The sequence below is a fragment of the Schistocerca nitens genome, chromosome 12, assembly GCF_023898315.1.
Source record: "Schistocerca nitens isolate TAMUIC-IGC-003100 chromosome 12, iqSchNite1.1, whole genome shotgun sequence".
Classification (NCBI taxonomy): Eukaryota; Metazoa; Arthropoda; class Insecta; order Orthoptera; family Acrididae; genus Schistocerca; species Schistocerca nitens.
The window spans coordinates 38451953-38467365 of NC_064625.1; the positions used below are offsets into that span (position 1 = coordinate 38451953).

The window sequence follows — 15413 nt, forward strand, 5'->3', positions numbered from 1 at the left end:
TTCTGAGGTAGGAAGGTGTGTGATGAGGTCCACACAACCTCGTGAGGCCAAATGAGAAACTGTTCGAATAAAGAAGCAGTGGCATCATTAGTGCTCACCTACTGGCAGTATCGGCTGGAGGGACTGGCAACATGACTATCGTGTGTCCCACGACTGCTGCAGCCGGCCAGCTGGGACGGGCCTCAGGTCTAACCCTGGAGTAGTATTAACATTTTACAAAACTGAAGTAGTAAGTAATAAATATTAAGTCATATTTTGTAACAAAAGTAACATCTACCCTTTTTAGCTGCTAATTGTGCATGTAAATCAATTTGTTTTTCACCTAGTAGTTTTTGAAAAATCGGGTGATGGGTATATTGTATCAACCAGAATACCATCTCTCAGCACTGGCATGAGCATTTGGCGATCAGTACAGCCGTAACAAAAGCTGCCCTCCGCACGGTATGCAGGGAGCACATCTGTAGCAGTGAAAGGGTGGAAAACTATTATTAATATATATGATTTTTCATGTAACGTTAACATAATTCACATTTTTGAACCAGGTTCTAATTTATAATGAGTATTCAAATGTTCATGCAATTAGTAATTTAATATAAAAAATACTATTTGTAATAGAAGATTTGATACTGTATTTCCTGATTAGGATTTCGTTTTGGTAATAAATATCGAATTCCAATAGAAAGTAAAGAAAAAGGAACTTGTGTCTTAGGAGAATTGAACCAGTAACCTCATGATCCCGGTACAAGCATGCACACAGCTGCAGGCAGCTCTGTTGAAAAGCTGGACATTTTTGTCCATAATAATGCTCAGAATTATTCAGCTCTGCAGAGAACTTTTTTTTTTTTAGTTTTTTGAGAAGTTCATTGTACTGCTCCAGAAAATTAATATCTAGGTAGTTATCTTCTATTCAAAGATGGCCAATCTGCAAGGTCCTCTTGGAAGAAAAATAAATATTTTACATTGAAGCACAGTTTAATGTGCAGTGCCTAATTAAGAATGGTATGAATTTTCAGAGGATACCAGTTTTTCCATCTACTACACATCCTAAACTAAATATCTGCATGGCGCCCATAGCATTAGAAAAGCATTGTTACTGTATTAATCTCTGTGGCATGACATAACATATTTATTGCACTCGCACAGTGTGTTACTCGCGTTGCCATATTTAAAAGATAACAACTATTATGGGAAATCAGGTTGAGCTGTTATGCAGACGGTATGCACACACGTTTTGTCTACTTTTATTTAGTTCTGTAAAATGCAAACATGTTATAAGTAGGCCTATAATCATTTTTACAAAATTAGGCCTAAACACTTTTTATGTCCATTGTGATTATCACATAGTGATAACAGAATTTAGCAATGAAGGCAGTGCAGCAGGGCTACGCTCGGGTGCAATGATAACTGTAAGTATGACACTGTTGGTGCTTAAAGTGCCTTCAGACACTACTCCAGGATGTGGCAATGCTTCTGGTTCACAGCCTACAGTGGAAAATAAATAGCAAGGCACCATGCACTGATATTACAAGGCACTGAGATCGAGGAAGTACTAAGTCTGACTTTTTTGGATTTAGTTATAGTAACTATGAGTATTAATGCAGCAACAGTGCTCGTAAAGAGATTTATCATCAATATAACATCCCCAAACCGTCAAACTTCCAACTTGTATGGTTTCATTGCCCTCTAAGCAGTGCTTATTTTAACTGTGTGGAGTAGCTGGTAGTCTGCCTATGTATGACTTCATAGAGTGTGATTGTGTGTGAAACAAAAGCAACATATTTGCATTTCACGGAACTTAGCAAAAGAATCCACTGACGATGACACAAGGCGCTGAAACATTTCGGGGCATTTGAAACAAGAGTTGTTTGCATAACAGGTCGACACGAACTGCCACAATTTAGTCTGTCTACACGGGTGCTGCCGAAGGACTGTAACCGAATGAGAGCTGTTACAACATCTCGCTCGTGCTGCAGGTGTTCCGCAAGCACCTGCGCCTGATGCTGCTGTTCGACTTCCCCGAGCACTACGGTGAGGTACTGAGCTTGGTGCTGCGTGCCTCGGAGACACAGCAGCTGGCACCCTCCGTCTGGTTCGACCTGCTCAATGCGCTGCTGCAGCCGGTGGGAGCCGCCGCGGACCGTCTCAAGCCGGGCCTCGGGGCGGGCACCGTCCGGGAGGAGGCGCGCCGCTTCGCCACGGAGCAGAGGTCGCTGTCTCACAGTGAGGTGCGTATCCGGGCCTCCTAGTTCTGTGACAGCCTTCCGTGGTTTTCTGATGTTATTAGTGACCAGATATGACACGGTAAGTTACCGGAGTAGTACCACTCGGGGCAGAGTTCGTGTGGGGTGCATTTTTCTACTCGGGGGTGTGTCGCACAAACCGTAATGAGTTCAGTGCTGGTTCTCACGTCACCCGAGAAGGTTGTGGCTTCCTCTAGTGAATTTTTTCATCTCAACTGTTTTGCTTTGTCGTGGTACCTCTGGATCTTGAAAGATTTTATTTTGTTGTTATGATCATCCTTGAAACAATTCCCAGAATTTAGGCCACAATGTTTTTGTTGATTTAAAATAATAAAAAAATATAGTACACTAAATATTTTTATGGGTTCATTAAATCAAATGAAGATTCAATAAAAGTCGTTTCATGTGTAGCATATGTAGAACTGATTACTGCGTTTTACTGTCTGAAAATGCTTTTCTACAATATTTTAGTGATTTTTCTACATGTCTTTTATAACTTTCATCCATATGCATATTCCCTTTAGTCAAATTTCCATTCACCATAAATTTCTTTAATATTTTTAGACATGTATTACCTCATGGTGTCTTTTTCAACAAATTCATTCACATCTTCTAACATGGTGTAATATCATTCTCAATACAGTATCAGTTCATGCATGACAGTGCACGGTACCAGTATGATCCAGAAAGCTGCAGGCAAAAATGCAGTTTTTCAGGGAGTTGTATCTCTGGTTCTACTGCTCACACAGATAAGGAGGCATGTATTATGGATAGCCCTTTCCTAGCGACCGTTTGTATACTTATTGGAAGAACATGCATATTGTAGTTATCCTACAGTACACGATCAAAATTTAAACACTACACCCTTCCTCCATATGAGGCAAGTTCAGTAGATTGATTGGTTCCTTTGCATTAGCTATGGCCTAAGGTGGACCTAAACTGGTTTATAAAAGCTCCATTTGTTCACGGGTGGCTTCTGAGAAAACTTAAAAAAACCATGACTTTTGGGCTACCAAAACTTTCTATTGTGGAGTTCGGCACTTCAGTAATTTTTATTTATGACAAGTAGTCGAAATTGTTACTATGTGTTCTTAAGATGATGTTCTCGTCTATCTTCGAAACTTTTTTCAGTATTCCATTACCGAGATCCAGAGGTTGAAAAGTATTGCACTTAATGCACAAACAAGTTTTTTGCCATTTTGCACTATGGGCCACAATTATCCGAAAAATTAACTTTAGCAAATGACTCAAATTTTAACTGTACATTCTTTGGACATTTCTGTAGAAATGACATTTTCCTGCTTTTGAAAATCTGTATCAATTATGAAGATTCATACCAATAAAGCCATGATTGCTGGGCACCAAAAGTACCAGTTGTTGTGATGCGTCTCTTCTATAATTTCTGTTCAGAGCAAATTGTTAAAATAGCTTCTAAAGATGATGACCTTAGGGAACTTTGAAGCATTTTATGGTATCATTATCCATTACTGAGATCCAGTGGTTCAAAGTTACTGTACTTGTGCACATAAAATAAGCAGGTAATATCCTGTCTGAAGTGAAAATGTAGTCTTAACTGATGTACTAAAAACATGGCTAGGATTCTGCAGTTGCCAAACTGTTTTAGTTGCTACTTTTTCACCAATAAAACTTTTATGATATGCTATCTCTGTCTACTAGGCATTTCATGTCTATACAGGTTGCCTTGACCTGTAAATTTTCTGTGATGCCATCTGATGGTGTAAGCACCTTACAAAAAATTATTTTTTCATGCAAAATTCTTTGTACTTGCACATCAAACCTTACATTTTTTGGCATACTGTAGGTGTAGCCTAAAAATGTTTGCAGTTTTCTGTAAAGTAGTTTTGAAGGAACTTGTGTTGCATTACGTAATTCATTTATATAAGCAGCCTGTTGGAGCACAAAAAAGATGAATATGCTCTGAGAGAAAAGTGGGGAGTCAGCTGGATCAATCCTCATTCCACCTTCCTCACCAAAAATATTGGTATGGAAATAATTCACGATTTTTTGGGCTGAGACAGAGTAACAGAGAAACAGTGACAATGAAATGGGGAGGAGACAGTGATGGTGAGAGAGAGAAAGTGGCAGTGAAAGACAGAGATGAATAGATAAGGGCAGTAACAGTGGGAGCCAAAGGGAGAGGAGAGAATGAAAATAAAAAAGAGAGATAAATGGAAACCATACAGAGACTGGCGAACTTTACACGAAAAAATTTGCTCACTTTGCCCCATCCCCTATACCCGTGCATTAAGTTTCCCGGTCTAGGTGTCAAAACCCTGAGCAAATGATCCCCAAGGACATGTTTGGAGAAGAGAGAGTGGTGGCTGAAGAGAGAGAGACAGTAGACTGTAAGCGAGGAAGACAGAGGCAGCATCAGTGGGTGAGAAAAAGAGTGGGACAAAGACGGTGACAGTGAAAGTGGTGGAAAATGAGACTGCAGTAAGAAAGAGCGAGAGGAAGGGATTAAAATAGTGACAGTGGGGGAAACAGACAGGAGAGAGTGCCAATGGGAGGAAAAGGAGACAGTGGGAGGCAGACATACATAAACAGTAGCAGTGAGACGGAGATGCACGGGAGCATTTTTCAGCCAGTAGTTTATTTATTATTTTCAAGTGTGTGTGTGTGTGTTTTTTCTTCCAAATAAGAAATAGGTGTGTCTGTTTGTGACTAAGACTGACAGTAAACTGAACATTTTCAACACGGCATACCATGTGATGATACGTGTTATTCATTGAACTATGTTAACATTTACAGTTGAATTTTAAATATCCCAATACGACCACAGGTCTGCAACATTGAATGTCTGGATCTTCTCACTATCACTGGCTGTTGCTTTAATCGCTCTTTCCTTGTGGTATTAGATTTTTAAGTCTTAAACGTAAAGGACAAAATAAGCAAATAGAGAAAGTGTGATTATATCAATGACAAAATCAGTGTAACTAGTCGACATAAAAGTTTTCTGGGTATGGTGATGCATCATAATGTTAAAAAAAAAAAGCTACTGCTGCTGGAGAACAAAACCATCATTTCAGTCACAGTTGCAGCGGCCTTCTTCTGGGTCTAGACCCACTGCAACCATGGCTGAAACGGTGGTTTTTCTACAGCAGCAGTAGTTTTTTTACAATTTTGGCGCGGCACCATACTCAGAAAACTTTTATGTCGAGTGACTCTGGCCATGGAAACCTATGCAGTTATATCAGTGTAATTAGTAGTTGTCTGAAACTTCCTGGCAGATTAAAACTGTGTGCCAGACCGAGACTCGAACTCGCAACCTTTGCCTTTCACGGGCAAGTGCTCTACCAACTGAGCTACCCAAACACGACTCACGCCCTGTCCCCGCAGCTTTACTTCCGCCAGTACCTCGTCTCCTACTTTCCAAACTTCACAGAAGCTCTCCTGCGAACCTTGCAGAACTAGCACTCCTGGAAGAAAGGATATTGCGGAGACATGGCTTAGCCACAGCTTAGGGGATGTTTCCAGAATGAGAATTTCACTCTGCAGCAGAGTGTGCGCTGATATGAAACTTCCTGGCGGATTAAAACTGTGTGCCAGACCGAGACTCGAACTCAGGACCTTTGCCTTTCGCGGGCAAGTGCTCTACCAACTGAGCTACCCAAGCACGACTCACGCCCCATCCCCACAGCACTTGACCGCGAAAGGCAAAGGTCCCAAGTTCGAGTCTCGGTCCGGCACACAATTTTTATCTGCCAGGAAGTTTCATAGTTTCATATCAGTGCACACTTCACTACAGAGTGAAAATCTCATTCTGGAAACATCCCCTAGGCTGTGGCTAAGCCATGTCTCCGCAATATCCTTTCTTCCAGGAGTGCTAGTCCTGCAAGGTTCGCAGGAGAGCTTCTGTGAAGTTTGGAAAGTAGGAGACGAGGTACTGGTGGAAGTAAAGCTGTGGGGACAGGGTGTGAGTCGTGCTTGGGTAGCGCAGTTGGTAGAGCACTTGCCCGCGAAAGACAAAGGTCCCGAATTCGAGTCTCGGTCCGGCATACAGTTTTTATCTGCCAGGAAGTTTCATATCAGCGCACACTCCGCTGCAGAGTGAAAATCTCATTCTGGAGTAGTTGTCTGTCTATCATTAATAAGATGAGAAGAAAATTAAAGAAAATTTTAATGCCTTCTTGGCTTTGTAACAATAGGATACTTCAGAAATGATACCAGACTTTGTAACATAAATTTAAAGTGAAGGCAGGTGCTTGCATTGATTGTGCAATATACGTTTAAGGCTGCAATAACAGAAGCTGATCAGTGGCATCACCATTTTAAGACAACGGGCTTGATTCAAACACTCTGACAAATTGCTGAAAAATAATTTAGAAAACAGGTTGAGTCACAAATAGGTACAACAAAAAGACTCCTAACCAAATAAGCTGTTGGTCAAAAGGCCTTTCTGAATTACATAACATACATGCACACATTCATGCAAGTGCAACTCGCACACACATAACGGCTGTGGCTGGCTGGCCTCGGCAGCCAGAGACAGTGGTCTTGTGTGTGTGAGTTGCATTTGCGTGAATGTGCGCATGCATGTGGTCTAATCCAGAAGAAGGCCTTTTGGGCATGAGCTTGCTTGTTTTTTGTTGTGCCTGTCCGTGACCTAGAATGGCAATATTTGGTGAGTAGCAATCTATCCTTTTCATAATATTGTCACTATTACATCCTGGATTTTACATTGTTTAAATATCATAAGATATGCAATAAAAATGTGGCCACCTTCTGCCTAATGTGCTATCAGGAAGATCACCAGCAGAAGAAAGACAGTAGTAGTTGCTGCCATGCCAGCATTTTTTCTTTAAACAAAATACAACTAAAAAGTGACCATAGAGCACTTTTATACTACACATATATACTTAATCATATTATCTATGCATTTGGGAAGTTGCAAGTGTTACTCTGCAATGTTCTGTTATATTGCATAAGTTGTGGAGGTGGTAGCCTCAGTGCCCATGGCTGCTGCAGTGAAACGTTGAACCCGGCCCACTCCCCCGCACATCTGCCTAAATCTGCCGTATTGAAAGTCTTCTTAACAACTCTTTATTTTCAAAAGGTAAATAAATACAAAACAATAAAGGCTACAACTGGTTTATCATGACACCACAAATCCACTACATTGGAAGTAGTTGCTCTCTATGTTAATGGGACCAAGTGCCATCAGTCATTTTCTGTGTGTTACTGTAACCACACTGTGAACTTTTTAGTGATTTTCTTGTAAATGCTTCAAGCTACACAGCTAACTCATTGCAGCTACGGGAGACAGCGACACTACTGGGTTCGCACTTCACCAAAGAGCGTCTGCAGTACGGCCTGTATGGGCTGTACCCTAAGTACCGGGCCTATGTGGAACCACTGACAGCGTTCCTCGCCATGCTGGGGCATGCCATTGTCGTCAGCTCCGTGCAACTGGAGAGGGGGGCGCTCTCCGACCAATGTGAGTCTCTTGTCATCATACACCACATTCTGTCCACCAGAATATCTACAATAATAATAATAATAATAATAATAATAATAATAATTTAGTGTGACTTAATGGCCAGGAGCAAGTTTTCCAATTGGTCACCATTTTGCTAAATTGCGTGCCCCTAACCTACCTCAGTGCTTTGGGGTGACCCAGGAAAAATGGCCAGTATTCGAGGATACAACAGAAACAATTATTTGAAACAAAAAAATTTCTTCTACTGAACAAGTCCTCATAGTTCTTGAAGCTGGCGTTTTAGAGCCCACATTTACTAGGTAAATGTGCTTTGGTTCACACTATCTCCTCCCAAAATATGAAAAGCAAAGAGATTGCAGGAGAAGCGATTCATTTCACAGTATCAAAGATGAAGAAGTGCTCATAGCTCTAAAGATAAGCATTTTAGAGCCCTATTTTACTAGAGTTTTTGCTTCAAATGTTGATACCTGTTGTACCCCTGTATATTGATCATTCCTTTACCCTGTAGAACTGAGGAAATAGAATACAGTAAAACTCCTGTTTTACATTTTTGTGTGGTCCAGACTTTAAAAACGCAAACATGAGGAAACTACCGAATCGAGGAAAATCTGTAAACTTCCCAAAATACAAGCAAAAACACATGTACTTGGCATATATGATTAAAAGTCCCAATCCTGTCCGATACTTCATATAAAATCTATGTGAAATAAATTAAATGTACAGTACACTGTTTATACAATAATTTGTGGTAATGAGTTTCATCAGTTCTTAAAAAAAATCACAGATGTGTAAGAGCAAGTAAAAACTCATCAAAAAATTGAAACTGGTATCTGGGTACAAGGTAATTGAGCTATTTTTCAACATGCTACACTCACAAATTATACTTTCAAAGCACACATTTTTGAGAGATCATCCTTTGTGCTCACCCAGAAAAAAGCAAAAATTGATGAACATGTTGAATTAAACAAAAACATCACACAGCTAAGTGATTAAACCATAAGTATAAATGCGGACATCTGCTTAATAACAGACTTTGTCACCATTGCTGTTACTGTTAATGCCTTTCTTCCGAACCACACTTCATACGCTCACCACTGTTAAAGTCTTATATAGCTTGATGAGTGAAACAGAGACACGAGAAAATTGGTTTACTTCCCCAATTGATGTTACAACCTTATTAGAAGTTGGCCCAATGAGTTCTTGTACACTGTGTAAAATGTAAATTTGAAAGAATGTCAGGTGCTATGGTCTCGCTTCATGCCCTCTGTCACTGCTGTCAATCTTTACAATGTACAGTGTGTTTAGTGTGTAGTGTGAAGTGTATATGCCTGACTGGGGGATGTAGTTGTGACAACAGTATCGTGTCAGATTCGAACACAAAAGTCTCTAAAATGTGTTGTCTCAAAACCCTTGTTCTATTTCCTTGTGACATCTCTGTCACAGCACATCATCTGCATCAAAAGTGTGTTTTCAGCACTTCATAAAATGCTTTTGCCACTTCCTGCACTCCCATTGTTGAAGGCCCACTCCCCCTCTCCACACATCCAGTAGGTGAGCTCATTTTAAGTGTGTTAGTGAGGTGTGGTGGCCGCGCTGGCTATTGAGTGACTTAACAAGCTGCCAGCCAATAAGAGTTCACTAGCCAGAAATGGGTGATGTTTTCTTGATTATGACCAAGCATGTTCTTCGCTTATAACTCGTTCAGTTACGTCAGATGTCAATAGGAAGAAAACAGGACGAAGTCAAGTGAGATGTAGAGTAAGAAGTTAGAATCGAGGTGAACCTAACTAGAAAGAAACGCGAAATCAGGGAATTTTTAGCATTGATATTATGGGGTATTTTACAGGGAGATTAGATGGGTAGATCACATAACTAATGAGGAGGTATTGAATAGAATTGGGGAGAAGAGGAGTTTGTGGCACAACTTGACAAGAAGAAGGGACCAGTTGGTAGGACTTGTTCTGAGGCAACAAGGGATCACAAATTTAGTATTGGAGGGCAGCGTGGAGGATAAAAATCATAGAGGGAGACCAAGAGATGAATACACTAAGCAGATTCAGAAGGATGTAGGTTGCATACTGGGAGATGAAGAAGCTTGCACAGGATAGAGTAGCATGGAGAGCTGCATCAAACCAGTCTCAGGACTGAAGACAACAACAACAACAACAACATTTTACAGGGGCTATGAATTTATGTTGTAGAATCGCGAAAAAAGTAAAATCGAAGCTCCACTGCGTACAGGTTAATGTTGAACATGCGTGTCATCCCTTGCGACTCCTCTAAGGGGTGAAGATTAGAGTAAAGGCAGACTGAAAATTTCCATGGTCTGGCCAGGATTTTAACTTGCAGCCTATCAATATCCAGGCAAGTGCCTTATCACTAGAGCACCAGGCCCAACAATACCAACTAACGATTATAAAATTATATCATTACAGGCTGTATATGGCCCCATGTTGCTGCTGCTCAGTATTGTTAAATAACAAAGAAAATAAAGAGAAAGCACACATTTCTAATGTGTATAATTTTCCCAATCCTAGTTTGCATTCTGGCATATTAGCTGAAGATGTCCATTCCCCCCCCCCTTCAAGATATCTAATAAATCATCTTATTGGTTCATCTTTTAGTGTATTTCCTTACTATGTGGTTGGCACATTCCCACTCAGCCTGGTAACTCTTGCGATTTTCTGTTTTACCCATTCTCTTCTCCTTCTTGTAAAGACCTAATTCCAGATCTTGTCCTCATAGCTGATGCCCAGCATCCTCCCCTCTATTTGTTCAGGCCATTATGTGTGGGCACTTGTGTTTCATATGTCCAGTCATTCTAGACCTCATTGCCACTCACAGGACACAAGTATAGTGCATGTCTTCTTTGTGTTAATTGTTTCATCCTAGTTGGTTGGGATGATCTGAAGCCCCCTAAATGTCTCTTAGCTCAACCCTATTCTTCGTGGAAACTGTGCCTTTTGGAAGGCTTTCCCTAGCTGAATTTGACGGCTGAGATAGACATTTCCTGAGGTGGCTTTAATAGTTGCATATTTGGATTCAGGACTTAAGTTTTTTCCATATTCATCTTAAAACCAACTGGTGCAGAGTTAACTTTGAATTCTTGAATCACGATTGTCGGTTCTGTCAGGTCTTCACTTACGAGCAAGGAGATGTCAGAAAATCAGAGGCAGTTAAGTGACATGCCATTGACTTTGATCACCCTGCTTCCTCATTCTAACCCTTTGAATAAATCATCCATGGCTAGAGTAAACAACATTGGAGACATTCTACCCTCTGACAAACTTGTCTGGCTATTGGTATTTTGTTGGTTATGAGGTCTTTATGTACTCTGAGTATCATCGTCACCTGTTTGTAGATATGCTTCTAGAGTCTTATGTACTACTCATTGACAGCAGCATTATTATTATGAGCTGTGTCCAGGAAGTAAGTGCTGTTTTGGAGAAAAACTCATAAAACATTTTTCTCAATCCATAATTTATTTTTACAAGGAAGAGTATTTCTTAAACTATGTTTCTACATAGTTGCCACCATTGTTGAGACATTTGTCATAGTGAAAAATCAACTTTTCTACCCCCTCTTCCTAAAAAGATGCCACCAGTGAAGTCAGCTACTGCCGAATACCATTTTTAGCATTGTCATCCCTTTCAAAGCACCTTCTCCCAAAATCACGCTCAAGTTCAAGAACAAGGGGGAGTCAGATGGCGTGAGAATGGAGATATATGGCAAGTCATTGAACTGCTCCCAACTAGATTATTGAATAAGATTTTAAGTGATGCCAGTAGAATGGGGACGTGCTTTGTGAAACAAACATGAAACAAACTAATGCCTCTACTGAGCTTTCCACACCTGCTGTTTTGCAATGCACACCAAAGTTTTGTCAGTGTTTCACAGTATCAGCCCGGATTGTTGGGGAACAAACTCAACAAGCAGAATGCCCTAGCTGTCCCAGAACACAATGCACATGACTTTTTGTGCTGACAATGTTGTTTTGAATTTTTGTATTCTGGGGGATTGTGAGTTCCTCCACTCCGTTGACCGTTCTTTTGATTCTCGAGTGACATGACAAACCCATGTTTCGTGATTGCTCATAATTCTGTTTAAGAATTCATCCCCCTCATCACTGTAATGGGTAAGAAATGTCAAAGTATTGCCAAGTTGCTTCATTTTGTGGACATCCGTAAGCATTTTTGGAACTCAAGAGGAACACATTTGTGAAAATCTAAGTGATTTGTGACAGTCTCATGCAAAACATTTCTTGAAATCTGTGAAAAAATTATCACAAAGCATTCTCATTGTGAACTGTCTGTTTTCATGGATTTTCTCATCCAATTTCTCAACCAAACCATCACTGATAAAAGAAGACTGCCAACTCTGTGCTTTATCGTGAATACGGGTTCATCCATCATTGATTTATCTCACCCACTTTCTCAGCATCCCATCAGTCATTACATTTTCAGCTTAAATCTCTACAAGCTGACAATGAATTTCAGCTCACTTAGCATTCTTTGTGCTCAAAAAACATATTACAGTACACACTACACCACAGTCTGCAGGCTCAGAGATTGTCTTAAATATTTTGAATGATGACTAACAAATATAAACCCAACACAATCCAACTCTGACGTTGTGATAATGAACCTGAGAGATGAGTGCGAATGTATGGAACTGTGACACTACTGCCGCAGTGGTAGACTGAAGTGTTACTTGATTTCCAGACATGTCTCGTATTTGACAATATACATGGCAGCTGCTACAGTGTCAGTTATTTTCAAGAGTTACTAAATCATAACCTCTGCTCTCTAGGAATTCTACTGATTGAAACAAAAAAATTGATGATTGTATGTGCATAATGTTCAAGAGCAACCAGCTGCAATTTGGTTTCAGTTTATTTTATTCAGAGTGCTGTTACTAGAGTTGAATTCACACATTATTTGTCAGATGGCTTGCCTGCTTTTATAGAGACACACAGTATGTTGTTTTATGGGTGAGTATAAAATTACCACGTGGAACTTTGATTTTACCATCTTGCACCGATAAATAACACTGATGTTGTTCTTGATGTTTCCATATTTGCTCACCGAGCGAGATAGCGCAGTGGTTAGCACATTGGACTCGCATTTGGGAGGACAACGGTTCAAACCCACATCCGGCCACCCTGATTTAGGTTTCTCGTGGGTTTCGTAAATCACTTTAGGCAAATGTCAAGATGGTTTCTTTGAAAGGGCGGGGCTGACTTCCTTCTTCATCCTTTCCTAATGTGACGGAACCAATGACCTTGCAGTTTGGTCCCCTCCTCCAAATCAATCAACCAACCAACCATCACATTCACTCACAGTGGTTTTCATTATTATTCACGTAGCTAGAGCAGCAGCAGCACAAATTATCATGGTACACTATGTATTTCAAATGACAACCACTGTGAGTGAATCTGAAGACATCAAGGACTGTGTAAATGTCATTCACTGGTAAAGACAAATGTTTCAAGTGGTCATTTCATGGCAGCTGACTTGTAAACCAACATACCATGTGTTTTTCTAAAAGCATATAAGCTGTTTGACAACATACAGGGAGGTCAGAAACAGTTTGAAAAGCTTGTAAGGGTGTAGCAGAGCAAGTGTTTCTGAGAAATTATTGTTAAGCAAAGAAACTGATGTGGTGTGCCATTTCCACGTTAACTTGCATTGAAACCAAATGGGCCATTGCACACGCAAGTTCAAGTGGCTCACCAGAGATGGTTCTGCCAAATGTGTTCTTAATTTGGTTTCCTAAAACTGAAAGAGAGAGCGATACAGAAATTGGACACGGGACAATAGTAATGATGGAATCCGAGCCAAAGGCTGAGCGGTCTTGTGCACTGTCATCTATGCTATGAGAAAAGCTGACACTAATCGTATCTGGCAGGCCACTCGAATTTGTGTTCGCTATGGCCAGACTGACAAACTTCACTGCTTATTAACTCAGAAATGGTGCAACATACCAAATTTATTTATTCTTTTGTTTGTTTATTTCTTTTTTGTAATTTTTATTTTTTTACAGTTATTTCTTACCAGGAAAGTACTTGGGCTCGAACAAACACAAATACACCAAAATCGTGTGAGAAATAATGTAAAGGTCTCTTATTGCACAAGTGATACTCCCACATCTGCAAAACTCAGCAGTTGTCCGTTAGAGGCCTCTGCGTATGCCATGCCGCATTGCACACTGACCTGCCGGTACGCCAGTCGGGACCAGTAAGGACAGTGCAGTGTGCCTCTGAAGTTGCGTTTTGTGACATTATTTGTGTATTGAAGTGTCAGATGCCTCGGCGATTGGTAATCAATCATGATAATGTATTGCGATTGGTTGAGATGAAGTTAATAAGAACCCTTCTACGTGAAGATGGTATTGGTGTAGAAGACGAATAATTCACATGTTTTCTGGTATCTATTATAGTGCAGAAATATGAGCATAAGTTAGAAACAGATACTGTTGTAACACTAACACATAATGATGATGGTAGGGGTGATAATGATGAACAACTCATTGCAAACAGTAGTGCTACGGCAAGTGCAGGAAGAGATAACGGAAGCAGTGACAGTGAATACCAACCGTCTCCCAAGAAGAAGGTTAAAGTTGCAAGTATCATCATGGCATTTGATGACAACACACTGGAGAACATGTACGATGATTATTACATAAGAGGTTTCGACACATACGACAAGCTTCTGAAAAGATACCCTAAACTGAAGTCTAAAAGCAATATTAAAAACATACTGGATTACGTGTCAAAGAAAAGAGAAGGAAATATAGTTTTCAAAGGAAATCGTACACTGCTGTTCAAGACCATCAAGGAGCGTGTAATGGCGAAATTCGGTGAAGCGTGAGAATGCGGTTCCGCCGTTCATTATTGGCATTTACAACATTGGGCATTGGACGTAGCCAGAAATCTCAGGTGTACAAACTTTACCGTTTCACTAGGATTTATTACTAATTTGAAAAAGGAGTTTAGGATAACATCACGCCGTATCACTATGCTCCAAGCACGAAAAGATAAGGATGAAGAAGAAGAGCTGATTGAAAGAGCTCAAACGTTTGTTGCTGACGTCAGTGAGCATATCACGAGAGAAAACATCGATATTAGTTCTGTATGGAACTGTGATCAGAGTCAGTTCAACTATGAACTTTTCTTGTGACAGAACACTATCCATGAAAGGGGAGAGAAACACTGTCGCGATGTTGCAATCAGTTAACTGTGCAAAACATATTTACACGATCGGTGTTGCTATATCAACGGACGGACGATTGGCAGACAAACTCTATATTCGCTTCCAAGAATCCAGTGGAAAGTTTGGACCCCGCGTGTCAAGGGAAATAGAAACACAGTGCCCTCCAAATGTCGTCGTCGATGCAAGTGTAAGTGGGAAGATGACAAACCATCATCTGAAGACGTTTTTTCTGTCAGTTTTGAATCCACATTTGTTGAGAAAGTCATTAGTACTTTGTGACTCCTAGTCTGGACATAAGGATGAATGAGTACTACTGGAAGCATCTGGCGGAAAAAAATGTAGATTTAAAACTCATTCCGCCTAAAACTACAAAATATGCACAACCTCTGGATGTGTATTTCATCAGGCAATATAAAATATATGCCAAGAGAATAACAGACTTCATTAAACTACGTTCCAGTAATATGCAGCCGAAAGTGCACGACAGAATCTTTATCGTGA

The 15413-nt window shown here is 40.3% G+C and overlaps 1 protein-coding gene across 1 annotated transcript in view; it reads left to right on the forward strand.

Annotated features, from left to right (window-relative positions):
* The window catches only part of LOC126214892 (ectopic P granules protein 5 homolog), a 388516-nt gene that overhangs the window by 270176 nt on the left and 102927 nt on the right, over positions 1-15413 (forward strand). The window contains exons 29-30 of the mRNA XM_049941536.1: positions 1974-2225; positions 7515-7698. Coding sequence (XP_049797493.1) covers positions 1974-2225; positions 7515-7698 — 436 coding nt within the window. The remainder of the gene's footprint in view (positions 1-1973; positions 2226-7514; positions 7699-15413) is intronic.